Raw genomic sequence first — 14,386 nt, 5'->3', positions numbered from 1 at the left:
TACTGCCTCAAACTGAATCATGCTCACATTCCTTCGAACCGGGTGCTACTTTTTTCTGATTGCAAAATAGGTGATGCTTTTTCCTCTGAACTCACCTGATGATATTTCATAGGTCACTAGGTCTTGGATTAGAGCGTGTCGTAGCTTGCATGCTGCCCTCTCCTTTACACTATTTTGTATACTAGCAGAGTTAATAATTCTTATGCCCATAATCTTGCTCGTTCGGCCCTCTCCACCCACACTTGGCTATTCAAGTTGGATGCATCCTATAATACTTTTGACTGAACGAATCCTATGACTACGATCTCTCTTGAAAAAAAAAAAAATTCTATTAGTTAAAGTAGGATGAAAAAGGTAATGATGGGATTCCTCTCAAATCTGAGTCAATTAATAGCATATTGTTATTTGGATCTTTAATCTCAATCATGCTGAAGTGTAGGGAATGAACGGAGAGGGATCCGTGAAGTGAAAATAAGCAAATATTGAACGAATTTATACCATGGAATCAATATACTTCTAGATATGTTTCGTACCTTTCCATAAATCAGAAATTATATAGTAGATTTTTACAACATGGAGCATAATGAAGATTTAAAGCAAATCAAGACCAAAGACATCAAAATTTTCTACCCATAAGCATAAGGATTTAAAATAAATTAAGAAAGAAAAGAATAAAAAATTAAATAAATAAATCTAGTAGATTTAGCATTTTAGATCGCAGACAAAGAGTAATTGACTGTTGAGATGGAGAGAAATCGACTATTAGGATAGAGGTGCAAAAAATATGGAAGAAGCGAAAGAGGGGTTAAGGTATAGAGAAGATATTTTAATCATTTTCTACTAATAAAAATTTTAGTAAAAAAACATGCATCACTTTATTGTACCTTTTACTTGTACTTATTTGACCAAATTATTTATAATGAGTGTTTGATTACATAACATATTTAAGAAAAATCTAATTCATGAATAAGTATTAAACCAAACACCATCTTAGTATAACTTTAGAATCAAGAACTCTGTCGTTTTATAAAGGCACTTAGATCATTCAGCAATCCAAATGGAGGGGCGCCTCTTATATTGCATATTACCAAGAAATAAATCAAACTCCCGATTATTTATTTGCTTCTCACTAATCACTAACAAAAATAGATAGGAACCCACCACATCTTAATTATGTACAGTCCTGACCAGCCTACATATCTTGATTTACCCGGTTCTAATATTTCCAGCTCTTTCTTGAATCCAGCAACTTAGCAAATAACGCATGAATTTGGGTTCTCCTCAACACTCTGGACATAGTAATGTGTGGACATACGATGATTGTAAGACTTATATGCCTTCAGGAGCTCCTCAACCTGTGCATTTGCGTCCTTCTTCTCTCCATCCTTCTTGGGCTCATCTTTCTTCTTCTCTTCCTTGGCAGGCCCAACCGAGAGTATCTCGACGTACCAGAGTTTTCTCAGCTTTCCCACAATATCCACAGGGTCCACGGATCCGATAACAGTGAGCTTCTTGTCCTTCATGTCTATGGCGATGGAATCAATCCCTATTGTTTAAACATGAACAGATAATTAGCCACTATATTAAAGATAGTTCTAATAAGAACTGGTTACCAGTAACCAAGGGAATTGGCACGATGAAAGTAATTTTAAATAAGAGATCGGAAAAGGGGAGAAAGTGAGGTAGTCGATACCTCGAAGGGTCGAGACTGCTTTCATCGCCTTCTTCTTCTCCTTGTCGTCATGTAAATCCAGCTTCACCACAACCTTTTGTAGAAATCAAATAAAAGGAGAATAAATATACCGAAAAAAATTATCGAGGAGTGAAATCTAAATCTGTGACCAGGCATCAAAATTCCTCCGAAATTAAGAACGAACAGTCCCAAGTATAACAAAACCCCTTTGAAACCACTAATTGTGACAAGAGAAGGAATTAAGCAGATTTAGTTTAAGATTAAGATGAACAAATGGGTTTCAATAGATCACGTGTTATAAATCTTACCTTTTTGTCTCCGGACATTGTCTATTTTGCACTGACAAAATAAAAGGTAGAAGAAATATAGCGTATGAAAGAGCAGAGAAGAGCCTCCAAGAGCTGTGGTAAAATTAACGATTTAAGTAGTGGTGGGCATGGAGGCCATATATATAACAAAGCGAAGAAGTCAGGTATGTTTAGAGGCGCGTATTTGACGAGATCTTTCAGATAAATAATATTGTATAGAGAGGTATTAAGGAAGGTGCGGCGATTGCTCGTAATCCTGGACGCTTCGTTTCGTCTCTTCACCGGCGCCCGCCAGAGTTGGTCAATAGCGAATAACAGATTTATTATTCTAAAGGATATTGGCAGTTGGTGTTTATTTACACCTCTTCCTTGCCAGAACTGAGGCAAGTAAAATAGGACTAGCAACCTATCCTTGAAGTTGCCTTGGATAAGACAAAGCCAACGAGCTCACACATATCACTGAAGACAATCTTGAAATGTTTATAGATGCTGAGGAACTTTGTGGTCCAGCAGCAAGTGATGTTGTACACAAAATGGACTTAATTAATTATCAGGTCTACCATGCTATACTACTTGGCATCAATAATCGCTGGGTGTGTGTATATTTATCCCAAGTATAACTAAATTGTTCTATAAAAAATGGAGAATCACAAGTGTAACCCCAAACCCCCTTTTTGAGGACAAACAATGTTCTAAATAAAGATTTCGTGGGTTTCTTACCTTTTTGTCTCCAGACATCGTCTCTTATGTGCTCACAGAATCAAAGGTCAAGTAAATGCAGAGAACAAAACAGAAAAAGCAGGAGAATCTCGAATTGTTGTATACGAATTAATGAAAGTCTCAATTGGTGATGGCAATGAAGACGATACTCATACATACATATAGTGTGTGCTCCGTTGACTGACGAAGTCTTCCAGACAGACTATTGAGTGCAGAGGAAGGTAGGTGAGATGGTTGGTCTCCTCGTCCTGAACGCGTTCTTCTCATATGGTCTTCCGTCGCGCCCGCCGCCACTACTATCGGTCAACAACGAGATAATAGTTTTCTATTATGTCCCGACTCCATTGACGTCAGCCTTGTGCGAGAAGGGAATAAGAGATCACATCGAATCACATCGTGATATTATTCGGTTTGATCGATCGAGCCTATATTATTTATTCTGCTTGTCTAGTTTAAAATTTAAGTAGGTTATAATTTATTTAATTAGCTAAGATGGTTAATTTTGCATAGTTTTAGAAAAATATTCTGCTGATATCCATTAGTTGACTGAATATTATGAGACCACTTGAAAAAGATCAAAGACTTCCTAATCTACAATTTTTGTATTTAGTATAATGAAGAAACATTCTAAAAAAGATAAGGAAGGCTGATTTAGCCTAGTCATTTTTATCTCTAAGTCAATTTATCTTTAATGTAAACCTTTAAGGCAAGCATAGTTAAATTATGTAAGCCATTAAGGCAAGTTTAATTAAATCATATAAGCCTCTAAGGTAAGTTTAATTAAGTCATATAAGCTTCTAAAGCAAATTCGATTAAGTCATATAAGCCTCTGAGATGAAGAAATGGAGCCATGCGGCGATGAAGAGGAGGTAGCGGATATGGAGGTCACGGACCACGAGGATGAGGTGCATGCCAGCTTACATGCCTATTCGGGCTCGCGAGCACCCCAAACCCTACCGGTAGACAGTTTTGTCAAGAAGCACTGAGTTGAGATACTAATTGACTCGAGCAGCACACATAATTTTATGGATGAGAAGATGGTGCAACAAATTGGGTTGGGGGTGACTCCAACCATCAGATTTGATGTAGCCATTGGAGATGGCAGTGGACCAATAGTAGGTGCAATGGAGTTGAGGTGAAGATCCATGGTGAGATGTTCCAGTTGGATTTGCATTCGTTGGCGCTCAAGGGGGTAGACTTGGTCCTAGGAGTTCAATGACTTCAGGGCTTAGGCCCAATCCTAGTTGATTTTGGCATGATGCGGATGGAATTGGAGTATGAGGGGAGACCAATTCGACTTGAAGGGTTGCGACCGAACCCTAGTCTTCATGCCCTAACTGGGTTACCACAAGCTGGCTGCCATGAATTGTTGATGCGGTTGGTCTAAACCACGGAGGAATCGAACCCAGGTAATACAATAGCCCTAGATTTGGATTCACTACTTCAAGGGTTTGATCAAGTCTTCGAAGAGTTGCATGGACTACCACCGATCTGAGACCTAGATCATCGGATTGAGATTACACCGGGAGCTGGACTAGTGATCATGAAGCCTTACCAATATCCACATGCCCAAAAGATGACATCACACGGTTGGTGCGAGAGATGTTGGACCAAGGCATCATCCAGCCAAGTGATAGTGCCTACTCTTTGCCGGTTCTACAAGTGCGGAAGAAAGATAACTCCTAGCGATTTTGCGTGGATTACTGAGCACTAAATACCATCACCATCAAGGACCGATATTCGATACCGGTTATCGACAAATTATTGGACGAGTTAGCTAGTCCCACCATCTTCACCAAGCTACATTTGCGAGCCTACTATCACCAGATTAGGGTTCGGGCAATTGACGTTCACAAGACAGCCTTTCAAACCCATGCATTATGAGTTCCTTGTAATGCCCTTGGCTTGACCAATGTGCCGACAAATTTTCAAGGGCTAATGAATGATGTATTTCACCCACTCCTTCGACGGTATGTTTTGGTGTTCTTTGACGACATCCTCATTTACAGCCAATCGAGAGAGATATTGTAGGCACACGGGCTAAAGGTGAAGAAAAGTAAGTGTCTTTAGGGGTAGCCACAAGTTGAGTAGCTAGGGCACTTCATCTCTTCCGCAGGTGTGGAGGCCGATCCTATGAAGGTGGCTAGAATGGTGTGCTAGCCACGACCGAAGACACCTAAGGAGCTTCGAGGCTTCCTCGGCCTCACCGACTACTACCGTCAATTCATCCAGGGCTACGGGAAGATTGTAGAATTGCTGACCGCCCTACTCCACAAAGGCGGGTTCGAGTGGGACGATAAGGCAAAACGTGCATTTGAAGAACTCAAGCAATCAAGCAAGCCATGATCGAGGCGCCCGTGTTAGCCCTACTAGATTTCACCAAGGCCTTTCTTGTCAAATGTGACGCATTGGGGTTAGGGATCGGCATAATTTTGTTACAAGAAGAGTGACCCATAGCCTACATGAGCAATGCCCTCTTGCAACGGTCACGCCAATTGTCGACGATCGAGCGAGAGATGTTAGTCGTGTTCCACGCTGTTAGGAAGTGGCGCCCATACCTGATCGGATGGCGGTTCATAGTGCGCACCGATCAAAGAAGTCTGCCCTACTTACCCGGGCAAAGAATCCACACTCTACCGCAACAAAGGTGGCTATCCAAGTTGCTCGGGTATGACTATGACTTGGTTTAACAAAGCAGGTTGGGAGAACGGTGCAGTTGATGCACTCTCGTGCCAACCTGCTGCCGGCTAGCCACCCTATCGATTCCAACCCTCCCTTTGTTGGATCGAATTGAGGATGCCATCTTGAAGGACCCAAGCCTAGTGGAACTTGTGGCTTAAGTGACTCAAGATCCATCAAGTCAGATCGAGTACAGCAGGAGAGATGGACTAGTGCTCAAGGGCGACCGGATCCTAATCCCAACTATGTAGACTCACGAACCACCTTGATTAGCCACTTCCATGACTCTCCCCTCGCGGGCCACGAGGGCATCTTTCATACCCACAAGCAACTACGCCACTAGTCCAAGTAGGACTCGTTGTAACCGACCTCTATATATAGAGGGGTTGGGCTCCTGTTAAGCATCCTCGCATCGAGAAAGTATTCGAGCCTTGAGTTTATTTTAGAAGTAAGAGTAAGACAAACCTAAGAGTGCAAGTAAATTAATCTCCCTTCATCACCGCCAACGCCGCCTATCATCTTCATCACCATGACCACTACCATCATCCCTCCTTCCACCCTCTCCATCTACCTTCATTCACCCTAATCAAAGCATACATTCCCCTGTTGTGGATCATCTCTAGTCTTTCCGTAACATACCAAGGGACCCAAAACCACCAGAAGGTCCTAATAACCTCATTCCACTTGGAGGATGTCGCGATGAGATGGACCCAAGCGGCACAACGAACTCAACCGTTTCCGTCTTGAGATGATTTTGCGTCTTTCATATGAACTCAGTTCAGTCCAACTGAGTATGAAAACTTTCAGCAATCTTGACTAAAGCTAACTCAACGGACCACAGTTTAAGCTTAACAAGAAGTGTTTGAGAGAATTTGCAATCATGTACCGGGTTGGTCACGCTCAGCCCTCCACAACACCTTCATCACTGGACTCAGGTCCAACATACAAGCGAAGGTCCAGGCCATGAGGCCTAGGTCATTGTTGGAGGCCTTTCCTACAGTAGTCATAATAGAGGAGATGGTCAAGGAGCTACAAAGAAGCTCCAAGGTGCCATGGAGCCCTAGGGATTGAAGGGGATCCTTGTTGGCTCCATCGAGCAATGCTGGATTTGGTCCTCCCACTCGATCGCAAGGGGGAAAGTCCCTACCACCTTGTGCTCCTCTCATCGACTTCAGAGGGCAATGGAAGAGCTTCTCCCCTTCTCTCGATGGGCTAACTCGGGCACAAATCAAGAAAAGGAGGGCCAAGGGTTTGTGCTTCTATTGCGATGAGAAGTTTGCTATGGGACACAAGTATGGAAAACAACTTGCGATGATCATGTTCCTTAGAGGAGATAAGGAGCGCGAATCCACTCAGTCTTCCATGTCTCGGGCCAAAAGGTTCGAGTTCCTCCCGTTGAGCCGATAAGCCGTACCTCTCGAGCCAATAGGGGCTTATCCAACCGAGCCTGAAACTTCAACACGTGGTGATTGAAACCAAATACTTCTATTCCAGCTCGATCTTAGCTAGATAGCGCTCTTGAGTCCAAAGCAAGTTGGTGATTGAAGTCTTGGTGGAGTGGTGTGCATGTACTTTGGACGAGGCGACATGGATGTCCGAATCTGACTAATCTAGATTGGACACCTTGAGGTCAAGGTGTACTTGTGTGGCGGAGTGATATGACTCGGTTGAATTGGATCTATTCGCATATTGGACTCAGAGGTTTGAGCTGATTTATGTAGTTTATTTATTTGCATTCTTATCGGCAGCTGCCATGTTAGTTGAGCAACAAACTCTTGCTAAATATGGAGTGCAATGCATCATCTCTTTCGACCCGCTCTTCCATCTAACTTCGTAATATGCATTGACTTGTTATACTACGAGATATATTTATATGATTTATCATATAGAAGAAAATGCATAAATTTCACTGGTAGGAAAGTTGATAGTAAAAAGCATGAGGGTACCTAAGTAAGCGCTAGGGCTAGGGGTGCCTTATGATTATGGTCACTGATATATGATATCTCATGGCCTATTTCCGAAATCAGCTAAGTCTGGTGCGTACAGACAATCAAGAACCTACCGTTTGCTAGGGCATGTGATTTCTATCTACTGGTGGGGTACCCAATATAGATAGATATTGATATACCTTTGGCGTATGGCAGGGTATGATTATGATTGAGATACCTCTAAAGGATGGCAGGTATGCTCTAACCCTACGGGCAAGATGATGAGATCGAGTACTCAGTGTTGAGTGTGCACGGTGGTTTAATATAATGATGTTATTTAGAGCCGATATTGATGACTGAGATGTTTAAATGTATATAAGTTTATTATCATTTGATATACCTAATTATTGAGTAGTCATTATGCATCAGATTTGGTTGCATTTGATATCATAGCATGGTGATGGTTGGTATGCATCATATGTGTCATATTTGAGAGATTTATGATAATGGTATGACATGGAGATTTGTTTATATATTATCAAGGATTATATACTTGATCAATTATGATATGTTATCTACCACATCTTTAGATACTATGAAGTATACATTCATACTCATTTCTGACTAGATGCTCCATTCCGATTCATATTATCCGGTACATAATTTACTCTTTCTTTGGCATCACTGATTCACTGAGTCGTTAGCTCATTACTCTCTTTACTACTTCTCTAACCCACTCAGATATGTGGTACGTGATAGCGACTTGAGTTATCTTAAGAATATATTTTAAAGCAAAAATGGGGTGAACATTAGATTTGAGATGATATAGAATATAGTTTATATAGATATCAAATTGTACTAATGTTGTATTATTTTGTATTTCACTATTTTAGATTGCGAATTCTATAATAGTAAATGCTGTACAGGTTGGACGATATTATAGTAGTTGTATCTTGATGGTTTGTTGTGGCCTGAGTGGGTTCTACCAGATTACGTGGTGGTATAGTATATATTATTGTGGACTTCGATATTCATATATTAACAGGTTTATTTGATTGTTTGTTGTGCCCTAAGTGGGTCTTACCTGATTACGTAGTGATGTAACATATATTATTGTGGACTTAGATATTATATATTAATAGGTTTATTTGGTTGATAGTATAATTTACCTCTAAGATGGATTATGCTGAGTATAGGTATATCAGTGCACGACGGGCCCCGTCCACTAGTTGCGTAGGTGAGCACGTGCCCGACCAAGTGTGGGCGTTTCACTACCTCTCTTGCATCTCTATCTCTAGCCGTTTGCTCTCCTCCCTTACCAACATCGCCATCTCCCTATTGGTTCAGTCTCTCTAGCTTCTAGTCAACCCTCTTCTATATCCTTTACTCCTCCGTCTTCTTCTAATATCTCTACCATTGCCTAACGTATCTACCATCCCTAACCTTCCACCACCATCATCCCTACCAGTGTCACCCAGCCAGTACCGCCCTACCACCACCATATCTCAACTATGAGTCTGTGCCTCCACCCACAGATCTCGAATCTCATGCAGACCTAAATCCCACAGGTCTCAACCTCCGACCTTCATCAGCCTTTCCGAAGATATTTTCCAATCTAACCATCTGATTTGTGTGAAATTGGATTCGTTGGAAAGCTCTCTCTGAAGGGACATTGTATCAATATGAGATATGGGATATCTCTCGCAAGTTAAATGCAAATTCTATCCATAATCAGTTGTAAGACGATCAAACCTTTCAAGGGGAGACAGTATCATTAATAGATCCGGTATGGAGGATGGAATCTCTATCAGAATGGATCAGCAAAAGGGTTAGCTAGTAGATGGTGGAAGTGGATTAACGGAGATGAATCAGCTAGTTTCAGTCCTAGGAGTAGCCCTAATCTAAATAACCTTTTCCAACATCGAAATTTCCCTCAATTGCAGCCGTCCTCCACCAGGTTGGCCACCCTCTCTCGACCCTGAACGAGAGAATTACCATACCTAGAAGCATCTGCAACTTCTTCAAGTTCTGCTTTTCTAGAATTTGAGCCGCTACAATTGGTATTAGAGCCCTTCTTTAGTCGGCACGTTTCCATGGTGCAAACCAGATCCAGAGCAGCAGTAGATGAAGTTCTGCACCCCTCTGAATCATCAGGTACTGAAGACACCTCTCCCCTAACATCGACACCATCGAGAGATCTGACAACTCCGACCTTGGCGGCACCACCAGAGTGGCTGGCCTTCCTTTTGCAAGCACAGGATGCGAGAGAGAAGCAAAGAGATGCACGTTTGGAAAGAAAATTTAAAATTATGTTTTTCCATATACCTGGTCATCAAGGATTTCCTTCCACATTTGTATCAGCAGCAGCAAATGCTTAGGAGCCCCAAGGATTCCGCGCAGAGCCTTGGACCCCAAGTCCTAGCCCAACATGCACCTGGTTCATCTTATCGTGCAGCCTATGAGCCAGATCCAATGCCCCTGGTTCTTAATGAATCAGTTGTCTTGTGTTTGCCCTACTGAACCAGGCGTGCGGATTGAGCCACAAGTTCCACAGCTCAGCATCAAACCTGAAGAAGCAGATCCGTGGGCCAAGACTACAATCGGACCAATGGAACCCACACCAAAGAGTTCCACTGGTTCACGGCTATAGAGTGCACATCTAACTTTGGGCTGAAGTGGCTCAAGATGAAAACCAGATCCGTGGAGTTCAAGTTTGTACATTATGACTTGAATTTCCTACCTTTTCAAGTGGAGATCCACTGAATTGGTTGTACCGAGTCATGCAGCTATTTAACTACCAAGGCACACCGGCGCACCAACAAGTCAAACTCGCGTTGTTCCACGTACAAGATCTAGTGCGTGATTTGGTTCTAGGCTGCCAATCATACCCAATTGTTTCAGACCTGGGCTGAGTTCGCTGATGCCATATGTAGTCGATTTGGTCCAACCCACCACAAGATCTTTGAGGAGGCTCTACACTGACTCCAGCAGAAAACCATGGTGTAAGCGTACAAGGCTGAGTTTGACCGAATCAGCAATCGAACCATAGGATGGTCTGACTTGAAGCTATGCGCCTACGCTTAGGTTTCATTGGGGGACTCAAACCTAAAATTGGAGCTGAGGTGAGAGGCATGAATTCGATAACCCTCCTGGACACCTTTACATGTGCAGAGGTCATGTAAGAAAACCTGCAACAAATGGGGTACACCAGCAGATTAGGAATGACCTCGGGTTGGAAGAGCACGTGCCCTACATCATTCTTGACTCCGTCAGACCTAGCACTAGGTTTGGAACTTGATCAAGTCGAGGAGTACCTAGTGCACGCCTTCCACCACCTCAAGCACCGCTGACCGATGGTGAAGGGTAGAGAAGGAGTAGTCAGTGGCATCTAACACATGCTGAATAGCTAATCGCAGATCCAAAGTCTCATGCTTCTCCTACGACAAACAGCTCAGACCGGGCCGTAAGTGCAAGAAACAACCAGTGGCAATCATTCTACTTGATGCCACCAAAGAAGAGGAGGGAACTGAACAGTGGAAAGATGAGCATGAAATCCATGAAAAGGCTCCAGACGAAGAAGAGGAGATGATGCATGCTGGGCTGAGTCTCCATGCTTATCATGTGCTCCTAGGAGGAGGACCCTACGGGTGGAAGGAATTATCAAACAAAGCTGAGTTGAGATTCCAATTGACTAGGGCAGCACCCACAACTTTGTGGAGGAGAAGATGGTGTGATGATTGGGCTTGACCATAACTCCTATTATTAGGTTCAATGTCGCAATTGGAGATGGCATGGTTCTTAGGACTATTACAGACTGACTAGAGAATATCCGCTACAAGGGAGTGTATGCCTTAGATGGAGAGGGTGGAAAGAGGGAATACGGCGGTGGTGATAGTGAGGAAGATGATGGGCAGTGATAGCGGTGATGAAGGCAGATTAAGTTACTTCTACTCCTACGTTATCTTATTCCTACGACAAACTCAAGCCTAGAATAGTTTCTCAATGCTTGGATGCTTAACAAAGAAGTCTAACCACTCTTTATATATAGAGGTTAGGTAGTCCCACTTGGACTAATCGTCAAGGCTGACATGACTCAAATTAGGATTTGTCTTAAATGCTAATATAGTTTAATTGGACTTGTCTTAAAGGCTTATTTGACTTAATTAGACTTACCTTAAAGGCTATCATAACTTATTTGGACTTTCCTTAAAGGCTTACTTGGCATAACTAAACTTGCCTTAATGGTTCAAATGACTAAACTAGCCTTGCCAAAAAAGGCTTACATCATGGAATAATTAAAGGATAAATATACTTGATCAATCGAGCCCAATGTTCCCTTGAATTGACCCAATCCTCTGCAACCCCTTCCCTGTGCCCGAGCAAATATGGGAAGATATTTCAATGGACTTCATTGAAGGCCTACCAACCATCCAAGCGTCATTGGTTATCACAGTAGTAGTCAACTGCCTCTCCAAGAAGAAGAAGAAGAAGAAGAAGGAGAAGAACAAGGGGTGCCGGCCTAGCGGGGAGGGGCTTGGCTGTTGCTGGCTAGCTAGCGGCCATCCTCTCGTCTGCAGCTCGGCTCCAGTGAGTCTGAGCCCAAGGCAATAAAAAGAGAGGGAGAGAAAGAAAGAAAGAAAGAGAGCTGTCATAACTTAAATGTTTACTTGACTTAACTACACTTGGCTTAAGGGCCGTCACGACTTATTTGGATTTGCCTTAATTATTCATATCGCTAAATAGACCTGCCCTAAAAGGGTTACATCATGAAATAAATAAAAGATAAATAGACTCGACCAATCGAGCCCAATAAATAGACTCGACCAATCGAATTGATTCGATAAGACCTAGATCACATCACTCAACAATGCTTTTGACTACCTTGTCCTCAAGGCAACAAGTCTGGGAAGCGCTGCATCAACTCGAACTCAGACTCCCAAATTGGATCTCCCGTTGGTCCGTTGGACCATTCCACTTGTACTTGGCTAGAACTCCAAGTGGCACTGGCTCTTTGTCATGTGTGGCTGGACCGGGTATGTTGGCTGCAACATATGTCTCCGTTGCAACTCGAGCTCAGAAAGCTGAAACATGGAACACTAGGTGCACCCGCAAGTCATTTAGAAGATAAAGTCAGTAGGCCACCTTGCCTACCCGTTCAATCAATTGGTACGACCCAAATTAGCTATGTGCTAGCTTTTGGTTCATGATGTGTCAAACCGAGCTCTGGCGGTAAGAATGAAGTTTGATCCGGTTGCGAATGTCCACTCCTAGTGTCACCGATTGTAGATCTGCTTCATCCAGTTCCGTGCAACCGACAAGCTGGCCTTCAGCCGTCAGATCTGAGCATCCTTATCCACAAGGGTTTTCTCAATGTTTGTGCGTTTTGTCCATCAAGTCGGTGCGTAAGAGACCAAGGTAGGAGGCGGCCTACCATAAACTTCGTCAAAGGTATGGTGTATACGGCTGAGTGGTGGGCAAAGTTGTAGGCCCACTATACCCATGGTAAGAAGTGGAGCCACTTGCTTGGCTACTCTCCGGTGTAGCACCGTAGGTATTGCTCCCAACACCGATTCAAGATCTCTATCTACCCACAGATGGTATGCTGAGCTCATTCAGAACGTCGTGCCTTGTAGATGAAAAAATTCTTTCCAGAACTAACTAGTGAACACCAGATCTCGATCGAACATAATAGATTGTGGTATGCAGTGAAGTTTAGCCACATCGTCAACGAAGACCTCCGTGATCTTTCGTGCGGTGTAGGGGTGGGCAAGCGCTGAGAAATGCGCATACTTGGAGAGGTGGTCGATAACTGATCGCCCTTGGACAGTCGGTAGGCCTTCAAGGAAGTCCATTAAAATATCTTCCCAGATCGGGTCAGGCACAGGAAGGGGTTGGAGAAGGCCAATTGGTCGAGTCGAATTTGCTTTGGCTCGTTGACAGACTTCACATGTGCGGATGTTGTTGTGCACGTCTTTCTTCATGCCGGTCCACCAACAATTGAGGCATAGTCGCTTGTGGGTCCGAAAGAAGCCCTCATAGCCCGCAAGGGGTGAGTCGTGGTAGTGGCTATTCACGGCGGTTCGCGAGTCTACATTAGTTGGGATTAGGATCCGGTACCACTTGAGAACTAGTCCGTCTCTCGTGCTGTACTCGATCTGATTTGATGGCTCTTGACTCACCTGAGCCACAAGTTCTACTAGGCTTGGGTCCTTCACGGTGTCATCCCTGATCCGGTCCAACAAGGGGAGGGTTGGAATTTATAGGGTGGCTAGCACTGCGACATCAGGTTGGCGTGAGAGTGCATCGGCTTTACCGTTCTCCGAACCATTTTTGTAAACAAATTCATAGTCATACCCAAGCAACTTGGATAGCAACCTTTGTTGTGCTGGAGTTTGGATCCTTTGCCCGAGTAAGTAGGCCAGACTTCTTTGATTGGTGCGCACTATGAATCGCCTTCTGATCAGGTATGGGCATCACTTGCTAACAGTGTGGACCACAACTAACATCTCTCGCTCGTTCATCGACAATTGGCATGACCGTTGCTAGAGGGCATTTGCTCATGTAGGCTATGGGTCACTCTTGCATCAAAATTACGTCAATCCCTAACACCGATGCATCACAGTCGACAACAAAGGTCTTGATGAAATCTAGTAGGGTTAACACGGGTGCCTTAGTCATGGCTTGCTTAAGTTCGTCAAATGCACATTCTGCCTTGTTGTCCCACTCCAACCCGCCTTTGTGGCGTAGGGCAATCAGTGGGGCCGCAATCTTCCCATAGTCTTGGATGCATTGACGGTAGTAGCCGGTGAGGTCGAGGAAGCCTTGGAGCTCCTTGGGTGTCTTCAGTTGTGGCCAGTGTACCCTGCAAGCCGCCTTCGCTGGATCGGCCTCTACACTTGCGAAAGAGATGAAGTGCCCTAGGTATTCAACTCGTGGTTGCCCCAAAACGCAATTGCTTTTCTTCACCTTTAGCCCATGTGCTTGTAATATCTCCATGACTGTCCATAGGTGGTGTACGTGCTCCCCTCTCGATTGATTGTGAATGAGGATGTCGTCAA

General features: G+C 43.5%; 1 protein-coding gene across 3 annotated transcripts; it reads right to left on the bottom strand.

Annotated features, from left to right (window-relative positions):
* Positions 1–1,095: 1,095 nt before the first annotated feature.
* LOC140777706 (heavy metal-associated isoprenylated plant protein 39-like) lies at positions 1,096–3,003 on the bottom strand. Of its 3 annotated transcripts, none has more exons than XM_073122008.1 (3): positions 2,881–3,003; positions 1,694–1,766; positions 1,096–1,546 (listed from the first exon to the last, which is right to left on the bottom strand). In XM_073122008.1, the coding sequence occupies exons 1-3, from the start codon at positions 2,986–2,988 to the stop codon at positions 1,251–1,253; spliced, it is 477 nt and encodes a 158-aa protein (XP_072978109.1). In that variant the 5' UTR covers positions 2,989–3,003; the 3' UTR covers positions 1,096–1,250. The 3 variants fall into 3 exon arrangements, with proteins under 3 accessions (XP_072978109.1, XP_072978127.1, XP_072978118.1); XM_073122026.1 differs by lacking the exon at positions 2,881–3,003 and adding an exon at positions 2,722–2,872; XM_073122017.1 differs by lacking the exon at positions 2,881–3,003 and adding an exon at positions 2,002–2,701.
* Positions 3,004–14,386: the final 11,383 nt, after the last annotated feature.

This window comes from Typha angustifolia, chromosome 2 (assembly GCF_048772165.1).
Source record: "Typha angustifolia cultivar Huaian chromosome 2, ASM4877216v1, whole genome shotgun sequence".
Lineage (NCBI taxonomy): Eukaryota > Viridiplantae > Streptophyta > Magnoliopsida > Poales > Typhaceae > Typha > Typha angustifolia.
This window is presented reverse-complemented; position numbering and strand designations above follow the sequence as displayed.

Excerpts from the sequence above, each read along its gene's own strand:
- LOC140777706 (XM_073122008.1), bottom strand. The coding sequence starts at position 2,988 with ATGAGAAGAACGCGTTCAGGACGAGGAGACCAACCATCTCACCTACCT. Across the intron at positions 1,767-2,880 it reads CAACGGAGCACACACTATAT|GTTGTGGTGAAGCTGGATTT; the intron begins GTATGTATGAGT and ends TTTCTACAAAAG. Across the intron at positions 1,547-1,693 it reads AGCAGTCTCGACCCTTCGAG|GGATTGATTCCATCGCCATA; the intron begins GTATCGACTACC and ends TTTAAACAATAG.